The sequence below is a fragment of the Penicillium verrucosum genome (assembly GCF_028828655.1).
Source record: "Penicillium verrucosum strain IBT 35672 chromosome Unknown utg000005l_segment0_segment0, whole genome shotgun sequence".
Lineage (NCBI taxonomy): Eukaryota > Fungi > Ascomycota > Eurotiomycetes > Eurotiales > Aspergillaceae > Penicillium > Penicillium verrucosum.
In genome coordinates this window covers 207677-222405 of record NW_026643214.1, presented here as the reverse complement: position 1 = coordinate 222405, position 14729 = coordinate 207677, and the positions used below count along the sequence as shown (strand labels likewise).

At 48.3% G+C, this 14729-nt stretch overlaps 6 protein-coding genes across 6 annotated transcripts; 5 read left to right on the top strand and 1 right to left on the bottom strand.

The window, feature by feature from the left end:
* Positions 1 to 823: 823 nt before the first annotated feature.
* Positions 824 to 3194, top strand: N7516_010928 (uncharacterized protein; the record flags this gene model as incomplete). The annotated part of the gene is made up of 5 exons (XM_057223646.1): positions 824 to 1569; positions 1622 to 1881; positions 1931 to 2065; positions 2114 to 2204; positions 2270 to 3194. 5 exons carry the CDS (start codon positions 824 to 826, stop codon positions 3192 to 3194), a joined length of 2157 nt encoding a protein of 718 aa, XP_057068786.1.
* Positions 3195 to 5194: 2000 nt separating this feature from the next.
* N7516_010927 (aminoglycoside phosphotransferase family protein) lies at positions 5195 to 5905 on the top strand (the record flags this gene model as incomplete). The annotated part of the gene is made up of 1 exon (XM_057223645.1): positions 5195 to 5905. The coding sequence occupies one exon, from the start codon at positions 5195 to 5197 to the stop codon at positions 5903 to 5905; it is 711 nt and encodes a 236-aa protein (XP_057068785.1).
* Positions 5906 to 7256: 1351 nt separating this feature from the next.
* N7516_010926 (uncharacterized protein) lies at positions 7257 to 9797 on the top strand (the record flags this gene model as incomplete). The annotated part of the gene is made up of 1 exon (XM_057223644.1): positions 7257 to 9797. The coding sequence occupies one exon, from the start codon at positions 7257 to 7259 to the stop codon at positions 9795 to 9797; it is 2541 nt and encodes an 846-aa protein (XP_057068784.1).
* A 415-nt stretch (positions 9798 to 10212) lies between these two features.
* Positions 10213 to 10799, top strand: N7516_010925 (uncharacterized protein; the record flags this gene model as incomplete). Its single annotated transcript, XM_057223643.1, has 2 exons — positions 10213 to 10341; positions 10398 to 10799. 2 exons carry the CDS (start codon positions 10213 to 10215, stop codon positions 10797 to 10799), a joined length of 531 nt encoding a protein of 176 aa, XP_057068783.1.
* Positions 10800 to 11130: 331 nt separating this feature from the next.
* On the bottom strand, positions 11131 to 11996 carry N7516_010924 (GNAT family N-acetyltransferase; the record flags this gene model as incomplete). The annotated part of the gene is made up of 4 exons (XM_057223642.1): positions 11131 to 11378; positions 11440 to 11557; positions 11614 to 11903; positions 11957 to 11996. The coding sequence occupies 4 exons, from the start codon at positions 11994 to 11996 to the stop codon at positions 11131 to 11133; spliced, it is 696 nt and encodes a 231-aa protein (XP_057068782.1).
* A 974-nt stretch (positions 11997 to 12970) lies between these two features.
* N7516_010923 (uncharacterized protein) lies at positions 12971 to 14635 on the top strand (the record flags this gene model as incomplete). Its single annotated transcript, XM_057223641.1, has 1 exon — positions 12971 to 14635. One exon carries the CDS (start codon positions 12971 to 12973, stop codon positions 14633 to 14635), a length of 1665 nt encoding a protein of 554 aa, XP_057068781.1.
* Between the last annotated feature and the right edge of the window lie 94 nt (positions 14636 to 14729).

The window sequence follows — 14729 nt, the reverse complement described above, 5'->3', positions numbered from 1 at the left end:
ATACATGTGTCATGAATTCCTTCGGCAACTACTGATGTATGAGTGATACCTTTTATGCTAGTTATAGAAATGATCATGAATTTATATGACCCAGGGCCCTATGTGTGTGTGGGATATATAGAGCCAATTAGTGTTGTAACGCTTGCATCTACATACTAAATATGTATATATACATATCTACATATATAATAATCTTCAAGGAAGTCAATAACAAGTATATAAAAACAAAACAAAAGGTCGATCAAATCCACCAAATTACAAAGTAGGAATCAGCCCTGGAGGAATCAGGGCGATAGGCGAAAGGGAACATCCATTATGAAATCATCTGCCACCTGGGCAACTTCACAATTTACACCTTCTTTTTTTCCACTTTAACCTTCCCAATCTCTCTTCCTAATATAAAATATACAAAATACCTTGGCATCCTGTTTAAGACCGAAGTCCAAGCCTTTTCCGACTCGTCACATCTTATCACACTAGCCTTCCTCCTCGGCTCTTCCCAAAGTTTCTCTGTTCATTCGGACAATCCGGGGCAACTCACGGACCTCCGATGAGAGGCACCGTTAAGACGCATCAATCACTTTCAGGGCTAGACTTTTGTACTCATTCCTTAGTGGTGTTATTCTGACTGGTCAGTACCAGTGAGGGTTGTCCATTTTCAGCCTTGAGAAACTTGATCTACGTCTTCCTATGCCGCTCCCTCCTATTACCCGGTCGCCGCAGGCAGCCTCCCCCATCATTTCTCTGCTGTCGATCACAGGGATCCAGCTGTGAAGAAAAAAAAGAGAGAAAGAGAGAGGGGAGAGTCCAAAAATTTCACATTATGCCAACTTACCCTATCCGTCGCCGCCCGCGCGAATGCAAAACCTGCCTACCTTGTCGAGCAAGCAAAGTCCGCTGCGATCGCAATGTCCCCTGCGGCAATTGCACTAAACGAAACTTCACCTGCTCCTACGGTCGTCCATCTTCTGCGAAACAACCTATTCCTCCTACAATCGTCACTACCTCCTCCACCCCATCACAGCAACCCACCTTTACCTCTCCCACCATCCTCCCATATACCAGCTCAGCTCCCACAATCGCTGGCTCATATGCAACCGATCGTCCTTCGAGCGCCAGCGTCGATCCAGATTTACCGGATATAATTGATATTTCCCAGGCGGAATGGGATGAAATCAATAGCAAGATGGTCGCAATGGAACAGATCCTCGGCAGTCTGCACTCGCTCTTCCAGACACACTCGACTCGCAAACCGCCAGAACCAGAACCAGAACCAGAACGAATTGAACGAAGAGCTTCCACCCGGTCGGAAGGTGTCTACGGGTCGAATGTCTTGAAGACGGGTGCGGTCCATCTCGGGTCGCGGTCGGCCCTGGTTGATATCCTGGATAAATCGAAGAGGTCAGAGGACACAGCGCAGGCGCTGCCTCAGGACGATCTTCTTGCTGAACTTGCTTTGGGAAATGAGTCGGCTGCATATCCATTTGTGGATTTGTGGTCCTCTGATCCGTTCACATTCAATATCGCGGGTGTTTGTGCGGTTCTTCCGGAAGACGGACGGTGTTTGGAGTGAGTTGGAGATTTGGGGTGTTCTGAGATGCATGCTAATTCCAATTGTCAGATTCCTGGCGTTTTACCAAGATATAGGATCAGTTTTATACCCAGTCCTTTCGGACATCCCACAATTAGAACGACAAACCAAACGACTGCTCGATAATCGACGGCGAGCAGGAGGTCTCTATAAAGCCGATGCCAACGGATTAGTAAAACCATTCGACATGCCGTTGGCTTTTCTCAGTCTGCTTTTTGCGGTTCTTGCGTCGGGTTGCCAGTTGTCTGACATCCCCGAAACCGACCGTGAGTTGACCTCATGGGTATACGGTGCGTCACATTCTAGGAAGGTCTGGGGTGATGTACTGACTTTCTTCAGTTTCCTGTGCGTATCAATGTCTTCGGATGTTGAATTATGTATCGCAACCCACTATAGAAGTAATTCAGATTCTTCTCATCATTAGCAATGTACTTTCATATAATATGAATGCAGGTGCCTCATATACTTTGCTTGGTACGTGTTGAATATGTCCAATGAGATGATCGAGCTAACCGATATCAGGTATGACGGAGCGAATGTGTCTTGTTCTGGGGCTCCATGTTGAGTCGTCCGGGTTCTCATTTGCAGAACAGGAAGTGCGAAGGCGTGTCTGGTAGGTATCCTTTTTTTTTTTTTCGTCTCTCTCTTTTGGTGGATCTCAAAGCTCACATTTGTCAGGTGGACAATGGCCTTCCAGAACAGCCATTTCTCACTTGCCTATGACCGACCATCCATCACCATGGTCAGCCAACCTGAAATTCCATTCGACCCCAAATCAATGCCGGGCCATCGCTCATACTTTGAGACTCTCTGTCGCATTGTATCCTTGGCATTGGAAGTCCTGCGGTCACGTATGTATCCCGGATCGTCTCAGACACATATCCACGAGATCCGTGAGTATAAGCAACAGATCCACCGCATGCTCACTGAAGCGACTCCTCATCTACGGTATCGAGGCAACTGTCGGTCCCTATCCGATCATATCGAGCGTACCGAATTGCGCCTGCACTCCTCGTATCTTCTCTCTGTGTTATGTCGTGTCTCGCTCGACCCACATTCCCATTTGGAGCCACCACGTCGTGCAATGATCCGCGAAGACTGTATCGGCAGCTTGATCAACACAATCGAAGCGTTTGTCGAATTGCACGAGATCAATTCCCACTGCTCCCGGTCCTGGATCAGTCTGCAGCGAAGCATTGCATCGGCGTTTTTGCTTGTCGCAAATGACGACAGTCCCCAGACCTGGCAGCTGATCGATAGGCTGGAGATGGTTCTGGCGGACCATGTATATGAAGAGGGGGACCTGGACCATAACAACCGCACCGACTCTGCCAAACATCTGTCTTCGTCCCTCCGTGCTCTGCGTGAGATTCGCGAGGCCTTCAGCGCTCCCACGGGTAGTTCAGCAGGACAACCATCGAGCACAGCATATTCTCCCCTTGTGTTGCCTTCCTCTCCCTCTCTTGAACCTAGTCCCAACATGCCATCTACCGCCAATGCAGGTTTGCAGCCGATGGAAGGTCTGAGTATGCGGAATATCCTTGGTCGTGTTTCGGATGTGATGTTGTTCCCCAGCATGAGTGGGGACCACCCAGTAGTGTAACCCTTCACCTACTTCTTGTTTTGTTTCCCAGTGCTGGCGTTTGAGGAACATGGGGAGATCGGGAATATATAATTCCTGGGCATTTCTATGAGGTTAGCATCTTCACCGCTATATACTTACCACCCTTCCCCAACCCCGTAACCCCGTGGGGAAGAATGATATTACCAATATATGAATCTCTCTAACATGTATGGGAGGTGCTGGATATTTGCATTGAGGCTTGTTAGAAGTAGAAAGTAGGAAGTAGAAAGTAAAAAGTGAAAAATCGAAACTCCATAGAATTCGGCAGATCTTCTTAGATGCCTCTCTCCTAGTCCGAATGCCGGCAGTTTCAGTGATTCGGCCGACCGATCATGACCTACCTAGGTATGTTGTAGTAAGGACTTTATGTACATATATGTACTTTATGTGTCTCAAACCAAGGCCGAATCTGATGCCTCAGCTTGTAACTCCGTATCTTCCAGTCAAGAAGAAAAAGAAGGATAAAAAGGGAGGTGGAGTCAAATGAGATTCTGCGGTTCGGCCGGCCGAGTTAAGCCCGACTGTTTAGGGTTTACGGAGTAGACTCTACATAACTACGTAGTTATATTATATTTACATATGTATCCCTATTTAGTTACAACACACTGGTATGGAATGGAGTACGGAGTAAGTAGATTAGTTTTTACTGCACCATTTGTCACTATCCAGAATATCGTCTGATGGTACGGAGTACTTATGGCCGATCCACTTAGAACCTGTTTCGGAGTGAGAGCCTTGTCCACAACCACGAGGTCAATGGGGATTATGGGGTGATGTGGAAGATCTAGGCTTACCAGGGCTGACTGCCTCGTATGACATTTTGACATTTGGATCCTTTAGATCCTTCTTGTTTATTATCTGATGTCTCGGGTGATTCGGTATCAAGTCCAATTTGCAAGTGTACTCCGTACATCGTATGTAGTTACATATTAACTAGTTAGTTAGTTATGTATGTTGGCTGTAGTTAGATATATAGATTCCTTTTTGGGTCATTTCAATATAGCATAGTCCTAGGGGTTTGGTGCATCCGGGATTGCCGGTATATATATTTCGGATCTGTCGGGTATCTCGGCCTCCTGAACTATGACTATTGCTTTTCATTTAGATATTCTAGTTACATTATACATTATACATTGTAGTTGTAGTTGTTTAGAACTCCTGTTTTACTAAAAGCCCCCTTGAGAGAACTGTAGGTCATAGCTTAGGGAGGTCCCAATAGTGACTATTTCACTCTTAGAAACGAACGTGCAGCATATGAGTTCAAGTGGTTCATGGTAAACACATTGGCTTTTCTGAGTGAATAAGAACTAATATTGATATTGTTGTATGTACTAATCTTAGGGGACTTGAAGGGGTTGAATAGAGTGGCCCATGGAAGGAACCCTTGGGAGTAACTTTGATGCCCAACGCTTCTGGGCTGGTCGAGTATGGAGAATCAGTCCAATGCCCTAAAATGGATTATTATTCCAGTTGAATCTTTTTACCATTTGATAAACATTTGCTACATATAACATGGTACTTTTATCCAACGCTGTGACCCGATTTCGACTCGGTTGACCTGCATTAGCCTGGACACCACAAATACGATCATATCTTGAAGCACGACATGATCATTATCACAATGTTACACACATGCCTGCATACAAATCAAACAAATGAGTGACCAAAGTAGAGACAAGTGCTTGATAGTAACGCGATCAACATGTTTGGATTATTCTTCAAATCCGAGGATCTGGGAATTTACTCAAGAGATGTCTTATTTTAATGTCGACGTGAGGTCATTGCGCAAATGCACCCATCCGCGTCGAGAGGTATGTGCTCCCGAGGTCATATACCCATGTACTCACCGCTATATAGTACATCGTACAAAGACCCGAGCAGTTTACCTTGTGATTCTCCCTTCAGATCTATCATCAATCCGAGACGACTTAATCTATGAAATATCTCGCTTGCAAGAAAAATACGGAATAATAGCATCAATGTCATCATCGGAAGTCCCCTGCCCCGCATGCAAATGGACCCCAGATCAGCAAAGACGCTGCGCCTACGAAAGTAGCGTGCGCCTCTTCTACGGAGCCAGCAATCGAGGCTACTGGTCCCTCGGTTCAAAATTTCTGCTCAAAGAACGCGGGAAAGATCCCCCTAGCCATGAGGTCATCAACACTCATTTCATCAAAGAGAATACCACCATTCCCGTCCCGACAACCGTGCAGGAGTGGACCGAGGGTGAGAAGTATTTCCAGATCGTCGAGCGGGTGCCTGGGGTACCGTTAGAGGAGATCTGGTCGTCAATCCCCCAACCCGACCGGGAAAGACTCGCTCGTCAAACTGCGGAGTATCTGGGGCAGCTCCGTTCGTTCCACTCCGTTAAGATGGAAAGTCTCCATGGCCAACCGATTTGGTGTCCTCATCTCTTCCACAATGATGAATTTGGGGTTACACATGGGCCATTGAGTACGACTGACGAGTTGTGCGATGTTTTGATGGAATCTCTAAGCGACAAGGTACCGGAAGTTGTGAGATTGCGGCTCCGTGACCGCATGCCTTCTCCTCACCCGTGGACTTTTACCCACGGAGATTTGACCAACTGCAATATTATGGTGGATCCAGACAACTTTGAATTGAGAGCTCTGATTGATTGGGAGGGCTCGGGGTACTTACCTGTGTGGTGGGAGTTTATGGGGGGCTAGCTTCGGGTTCGGTGAGGATGACCTAGAATGGAAACGTCTGCTACTGGGAAATATGACCAATCAGAAAGAGGCTCGTACTTGGTTTCTGGAATATAGGTCGTTTGAATCACGTTCGAGAGATTCAGAGACGCGATTAAGGGTGCTAAAGGAATGTGGCATTATGGAAGATATAGAGATCTAGGTAGTACGAAGTATACAGTAGGGGCAACTAGGGTCCAGGTAGAATGGAAAAAAAAAGAAAGTAAATAGTAAACAGGGAATAAAAGATGACCGCTCAAGCCTTCCAAGTCTAGACATTCGGCGATCTCAACTTCTTTCGTCTAGTTAAAGAGTCCTGAAGGACAAAGTACGAGTTGCCGATTGTAGTTTTATATACGATGTATACGTGAGATCTACTTGATTCTCGAGAATAATCTCCCATTGCTTGTTAATTTCCAAATATAAACATCAATATAAACAAAAACAGAATCGAAAATAGGAGATTCAAGTCTGATGTATGGGAATTGCGAAGCTTTTGGTGGAGATGATGAGCAGTGTGCCCCATGTCGTTCTTTTCCTCTTTGAGCATCAAGTCCGAACCTCCCCCTCATTTTCTTGTTTCTCAATTTTATTCTTCACTCATTTTGGACCTATGCTGTACTCCATCTACTCCATCTAGCTATCCCATCATTGGCTTTCTTCCCTCATCTTGGCTAATTTGTGGGGAAGTAGACTGAATCCCCCGCTTTTTGCCTTGGCCGTTCCCCCAGAAATCCCGCATCCGTCCGCAATACGCCACTTATACGCTGAAGCTTTATGGCTTTTCCTTAATAGATGCCCAGCCTTCCCCCAGGAACGATACCACATGTGCCTGAATGAACCTCGGGACCGGAAATTTATTACTTTGCCCCTGCTAGTAGTGCCGATCCCTACCTAGTCCCCAGGTACGGCCGACGGCAAGCTGCTAGAGTCTGCTATCAAGTGGAGTTGCAATGAGAATTGCTCATTACTGTTCATCACATGGGAGGTTATCACTAGTCTACCTCGGTGTCGATCCCTATTTCCTCGGGCATGATGGGGCTACCTCGTACTCCGTCCGGAGTACGGACTACGCAAAAAAAAAAAAAAAAAGAAATGAAGTTAGTGCAATTACGGTTAGCTAGGACCCTGCCTGCTGCACGACGATCAATGCCATCTCAAATGGAAATAAAGAGCTGGCTCTGTCCGGGGTTGAGTTTTTGAATCCCCCGAAGGCTCTTCCTGCTCAGCAACAAACCTTTGAACGACAGGTTTGGGGAATTGACGCCAATTCGACCGGCTAGACAAGAACTCAAATAAAAGAAACGATAGCTAGATTGGCCCATTCGACAACATGCGTCTTTTACCAACGCTCGCCACCGCGCTCCTGTTCGCGGTCAATGTGACAGGAAGTCCGGCCGTTGGTTCAGGCCCAGCAGAATCCGCCACCCCTGTCGCGAATATTGTGGAGGAGACCACCCCGGCACCCTCCGCCACTCAAGCAAACAATGTCAACCAAGCCAATAACGCCGCGGCCGAGAGTACTCCTGCCGCCAACACAGTCGAAGCCGCCAACACGCCTACTACTGCTGCGGCTGCGGCTGCAAACGATGAAGAGACTACTGCACCTGCAGAGACCGCTGACCCGACTATGGCTAACCCCGTGGAATCAGCGGTCGGCGGCATAAAGACTGCTCTTGGTGATACTACGAAAGAATCAACCGAGTCAGCCGCTGCAACCGCCCCCACTGAAACTGCTGCTAAGTCGGCTGCTGAGACGACCTCCGCTGCCGAGACTGATTCCTCCGCTGCCGAGACTACTTCCTCCGCTGCCTCTGCTACAGGCACCTCGAGCACCAAGTCTACCAGCTCTGATAGCAGCTCCGATAGCAAGCCTGATATCGCGGGGGAGATGAAATCGGCATTATCGGGGTTGCTCGGTGGTAGTGGCAGTGGCGGCATTGGGGACCTTATCAGTGGCCTTGAAAGTCTGCTGAGTCCCAGCTTCTTGGGTAACTTCGCCGACACCTTTGAATATCTCTCTACCGGTCTAGCACCCCCGGTCGACAACCAGATCCGAACCTTGGTGGGCAATGCCAACGACCTCCTGACTTCAAGCTTCATCAAGAAGACTGGCAGTCTCATTGACAATGCCAACACCCTCTTGACTGAGGAGAACACCAAGGAGATTGGCACCCTCCTCAAAGTGGCCAACAAGCTGTTGTCTGGTCAATTTATCGACAAGGTGGACAACCTCATCGACAACGCCAATAACCTCCTCACCGCCGGCTTCGTTAAGAAGACCAACAACATCATTGACAAGGCCAGCCCTCTTATCGACAAGGCTGGCCCTCTCATTGAGGATGCAGGTGGCCTACTTACCGAGAAGAATGTTCACGCAATTGAATCACTCCTGACAAACGCCAACACGCTGCTCACTGCCACATTTGTCAAGGAGACCGGCAACCTCATCGGCAAGGCCAGTCCTCTTATCGACGACGTCAGTGGTCTGCTCACCGAAGGCAATGTCAAGGCGATCGAGTCACTCTTGGCTAATGCCAACAAGCTGCTCACACCCAGCTTCATCTCCACCACCGGCAAGCTTATCAAACAGGCTGGTCCCCTTATCAACCAAGCCAGCGGTCTCCTCACCGAAGGCAATGTCAAGGAGATCGAGTCGCTCTTGGGCAATGCCAACAAGCTGCTCACACCCAGCTTCATCTCCACTACCGGCAAGCTTATCAAACAGGCTGGTCCCCTTATCAACCAAGCCAGCGGTCTCCTCACCGAGGGCAATGTCAAGGAGATCGAGACTCTCATCGGCAATGCCAATAGCCTGCTGACTACCAGCTTCGTCAACCAGACCACTAGCTTGATCGACGAAGCTAGTGAGCTCTTGAGTTCGGATACGGTTGACAGCCTGAAGTCTCTCCTCGTCCAGCTCGCTCCTATCATTCCCGAGCTGAAGGGTCTGCTGAAGCCAGCCACTATCAAGGCAATCGAGAACGTGCTTAACAACGCCAACAAGCTGCTCACGGACTCTTTCGTTAAGGACACCAACACCTTGATCACCGAGGCTGTCGCCCTTCTGACTCCCGACCTAGTCAAGGCTCTGAAATCGCTCCTCAGCGATCTCACTCCACTGATCCCCGAGTTGAAGTCGCTGTTGACCAAGGAGATGATCAATTCGATCGAGACCCTTCTGAACAACGCCGGAGACCTGCTCACGTCAGACTTCGTCAAGGACACCAAGGGCCTAGTCGGCGAGGCCGGCGACCTCCTCACTCCGGAGGTGGCCAGTGGATTGAAGTCGATCCTGAAGGACGTCATTCCTCTACTGCCCGAGCTCAAGTCCCTACTCAACAAGAGTACCATCACAGCCATTGGTTCTCTTTTGTCCAACGCCAACACCTTGTTGACCCCCAAGTTCGTCAACGAGACCATTGGTCTGGTCGACAGCGCGGACGACCTCTTAACCCCAACAATCGTCACCGGACTGAAGGATCTCCTCGGCGACGTGGTCCCCCTGCTCCCCGACCTCAGAAAGTCTCTGCTGAACACAACAATCATCACCGACCTGGGATACATCGTGACAAACGCTACCACTTTGCTCACGCCCGCCTTCGTCGAGGATACCACCGACCTCGTCGAGAACGCCGATGGCCTCCTCACCCCCAAGGTGGTCACCACGCTCCAGGAGATTCTTGGATACGTACCCGACTTGTTGCCCGAGGCGAAGAAGTTGCTCAAGCCTTCTGTTATTTCGGATGTTGGCGCGCTCTTGGAGAATGCTCACGACCTCCTCACTCCTAAGTTCGTTAATGAGACAACGCTACTGATAGATGATGTTACAAGCTTCTTGCCTTTGGTTCAGGAATTGCTCAAGGCGCTGTGAGGAGTCTATGTTTTATGATTTTCTTATATCGATTGCAACGGACGCAATTATGATCTTTAATGTTCTCTAATGATAATTAACGTTGTCTTATATTTGCTTCATGGTAGTTGGTAGATTCTGCGTGTAAGACAGGAAGAAAGTCTTAGTTAAGTGATCTTTCGAACATAGCATATTAGAACAAGAGTAATTGGCCGTCGCTAACTATTTGACGATGTAGGACTGCAATGGTCTGATTTATTTGGCCCAAGATCGATATCAGGGGTGTTATATGTAAGAACACTCCAATGTGCTTTTTGGATGTTCATGGTGCGCCGGTGCGCAGCCGGCGAATAATTCGTTGATGGGTCCGTATGCTGCTCAGGCTGGATTCTATACGGATGAGAACTATGAGCGGGCGCTCAAGTGGCTCGAGTGGATGGTTGAGCTTGTTCATCAAACGGATGAGATGAGGAGCGTGGGGATGTTGGAGATTGTTAATGAGCCTGTTCGGAACGAGGCAAGGGATTCGTCTATGCGGTCGAAGTATTATCCAAAGGCTGTTGAGGTGAGGCGATCTTTTGGTCTTGCTGAGTGATCATAGAATAATGGGTGAGTATACAGCGCATCCGTGCCGCTGAGGAGAAGCTTTCCATTGATGCGAATGACCACCTCCATATCCAGACAATGGATAAATATTGGGGCTCGGGCGATCCTAACGAGTATCTCGACGACTTGATTTACATGGCCTATGATGATCACCGTTATCTGAAATGGGATACTAGTGTTGATCCCTCGCATGACAATTACATCAGCACATCCTGCGCCGATAATCGTGATAGTAACTCCCCTAACATCGTTGACGAATGGAGTCTCGCTGTGGCGGACGATGTCGCAAAGTCGCCGGATTGGGATCCCAGTTCGAATACCGACTTTTATGGAAAGTGGTTTGCGGTGCATGTTCATTCTTATGAACAGCAGCAGGGACAGGTCTTTCGGACTTGGAAAGCTCAGCTGAATGATTAGCGGTGGTCTTAACCAGAGTGAGTCCCTTTTGATTCCTGGACAATTGGAGGATGGGAGCTGACATCTTGCAGATGCTGTTAAGGCTGGAGTTATTCCTAAGGATTTGAACAGCTTGCAGAATATTTGCTGAACTTGTCTTCTGTCAAGTCAGTAGATCTGTTCGTTAGTCTGTACACCGTTAGCTGGTTTCAAATAGCAGAGGATGAAGTAAATCGCAAAAAAAAGGAATAAAGCACAAATATGAATGAATTGGCTTGTTGATAGTGAGCATCAGCGCTTGGATACATACATCTCCTAGTGATAAGCGTATGGATAAGCGGAAGGATAAAGCTTAGGAAGTAGCCTCAGGAGTTGGGGTTGGCCACCATATCATCGCCCAGAGAGATACTCCTGGCCCGCCAGACTGAAGACTTGCATCAGCAGCGACATTACCCTTGCCAAGTCGAATCTCTTCGACTTCCTGAAATCCCATCGACAGGTACAGAGCACGCGAGCCTGCAGTTGTTGCTTCGAGCCAGATCGGGAGGTTCGCGGCTTGAGCGGTCTTCTGGTGATCCCGCATGATGGCTTTGGCGAGGCCTGGACATGTATGATTAGTAAGTGATGAGGTATTATAGAGCCACGAATGGGGATGTCTGACCTTTTCCACGGTGTTCGTGCTCGGTTCCGATACTGAATATGTAGTAGTATCGACTCTGTCCACGTAGACCCTTTTTCTTCGCGTTGTCGATCTTGTCGGAGAATTCGAACCAAAGGCGCTAGGTAATTGGTTAGTTATAAGTGTTCTGTGGGGGTATGCTGGGCTTTGGTATACCTTAACGCCTGAGAGTCCCATCTTCCATAGAACGCCCAGAAATCCAGCCCACAGAAGAGTCCAGACATTGTCAATGTATCCACCGGGTGGAATCATGACCGATGCCGATTTCCAGCCATCGGCTTCGGTGATCACTGCGCGATTAAGTAAGGCTGACTTGATGAGCGTGGTCCAGTATGTCGGCAGATAAGCCAACCTTTGTTGTTGAGACATGCCTAGGAGCATGTACGCGATAACAGGGTCGGTGTCGAAGACGCGACCGTTCAGTGCTGCGACCGATTTCAGCATACCTGTGATCTTGTCAGTATCAATATGATCATAATTGAGCTAGAAGATAACTCACTGTGACGGCCGTGAGTTACCGGGACTGATGCCACAGCCATGGTGTCTGGTTCAGGCTAGAATAGGTCCAAGGATGTGGTCATTGGCCAGTTTAGGTGGTGATCGAAGGCAGCCATGGGGAAGAAGTCGCAGCGATGAGAAGCTTCGTCTTATAGTCTGGACATTGACGTCATGGGATGCTTATGTAAGGAAGCCACGGGCCGGGGTTCTCCCCGAGGACAAGTCCCAAGGCCGAGCAACTGACTTACAACATCGATGCAGACCACAGCTGATAGCTATCATTCCTTAAATATTAATATCAATGTTCTCATGCTCACTGTCATACTGATAATCATCTGCCTAAATTTTTTAAGACTCACTCATTCATCTCCCCTGTGGATACGCGTGGACCTGTACACACAGATTGCGAATTGAATCCCGAGGAACTCGGGCCGCGACCGCTGTCAGAATTCAGACCCGACAACATGATTCGTCGGGATATTGAAATTATTGGATTACAGCTTTAACGAAAGCTTTATAGATGACCGGCATGCAAGACCGACATGACTGCACATCTGCTGATGTGGGACAACTGCTCCAGGGGATGATCCAAATTCCTTTTCCTCACCTGGGCAACTACAACCGGAAAAACTACTCCGAAGAAAAAAACCGAAGTCAAGAAGAAAACTTCAACACTCTGTGGATCATGTCACTATGGAAACCAGCCCGCCTGAAGTGGAATAGCATCCACTTTATACCCAAATTGACCGTTTTTTGCTCAAGCGCAAGCTCGAATAGCCATACAGAACGCAGCGATCCAATATGAATCAGATTTTTGTTGAGCTAACGGAGTGGAGGCTTGGGCAATGTTTACTACCCCAGGACCAACTTCCAGTATTGAAACCCTTTTTCTCTTTCTTCTTCTTCTTCTTTCAGGTCAGAGCCTCGATGCCATTATTTGTCTTGAAAATCTCTGTTCCTCTCTTTCAATCCTGCGTCTGAAGTTATATGCTCTGGTAGCGTCATCGGACAAGGTATGCTCGTTGTTGTTGGGGCACCTCCATCTCATATCATTGCTTCTGAAGTTGCCACAAACATTGCCGGAGCATACCTGCGAAAGAAGTCTGGTGTCATGGCTGGCCAAACAGCTCTCTCGGATGCGGATGAGAATGCGGTTGTTGAGCAGGTGGAACGTTGGCTCAAACATGGATTTTTCCCATATCCCACATTGCCGAAGGATGTAGCCAATGCTTATCTTCATCATAACCAGTATTACAACCAGAACAGACCAAACTTGAATGTCGGTTGGCAGAGGGGCTTCTTAGAGCGCAATCAAGAACTTTCAGAGGCCTTAGCTCAAGAACGTGATACAACAAGGCTAAGAGGTACACACGATGACCGCAGGGCTTGGAAATTCTTCCACGCGTTTAAAGATACCAAGCAGAAGTTTTCGGTTACCGACGACAATATCTACGCAATGGAAGATGCCGCATTCGTCACCACCATGTATCGAAAGTCGTCCGCTATGTTCATTCGACCATTTAACCCAAATAACAAGAGAGAAGAACGGGCATTCTCATCTGTGATCCACTGTTGTTCAACACGAGGCAAGCACCTGCCCCCATACATAGTCTGCAAGAGCCAGGATCCACCGCAGACCAAGAACTTTGGTCAAATGAAGGTTTGCTCTACCCAATCAGGCTGGGCAGAGCCGACTCATGCACTTGACTGGGTGAAGAATGTTTTTGAGCCAGAGACTCGACCTCGAGGTCGGCGTCAAACATGGAGAATCCTGATGATTTCTCAACGGTTTCGCATAGTCTACCCCGATTTCGAAACTTGGTGCTGGGAGCACAAAATCGCCTGTATTGCTTTCCCCAAGAACGAGCAGAAGTTCTTCAACCCAATGGAAAACATCGCCTTTGGGCCAATGCAAAAAAGCTACACCGACTACATGAGAAAGAGATTTTCAGATAACAATGAGAATGCTATTACTCTGCAGACGGCTGAGTTTGCAAGCTGGATCCGTGGCGAGGTAGCTTCATCTACACGAGTGAAAGAGGCAGCTGACTTTTGGCGTCAAAGCTGCCTGGTGCCTCTAGATGAAAATCGCCTTCGCAACTGCCTCCAAGGGAACCGAGCTACCGCCGCCCCAGAGGATAGAAGCTCCATTTTCGATAGCCGCTTCGATTCGGACGATACCGGCCAGAGAATGACAAGCCGACAGACGCCAGCCCGAACAAGCGTTCCTTTGCCCGTCATCCCATCCACGGAGGCATTAAGCCGACACTCCACTCCCGAGTATTCACCTCCTTCACCACGGCCATCACAAACGCAAACGACCCCAGAGAGCCAGAAGGCCCAAGAGAGTGACGATGACTCGGAATCGGAGGAAGATGAATCCGACAGTGAGAATGAGACGGCCACCAATCACCATCCCATCACGCCATGCAGGACCCCTAAACTGCCTAAGACTTCTCGGGTCAAGACTCCAGAGAGAGGACCATCTGATCCGGTGATGTCGTCTAAGAAACATCGCGATATCTTGGATAAATGCATAGAAGGATCCCCTAAAACTCAGAAGAGGTATCGCGATGATCTAATTCTCGATCGTGGGGATCTAGAGAAGGAGAATGCTTGTTTGAAGGAAAGGGTCGAGCTTTTGGAACAGTTTGCGCTCAAGAGACCGAGACTCGACTGATATGGCTTCGTTTCCTGTGTGGTCCCAAGCCACTTTCTGTTCTTTTTTTTTTTTTTTTCTGTCGTGTATTTTAAAACACTGTGAGCCATTTCGC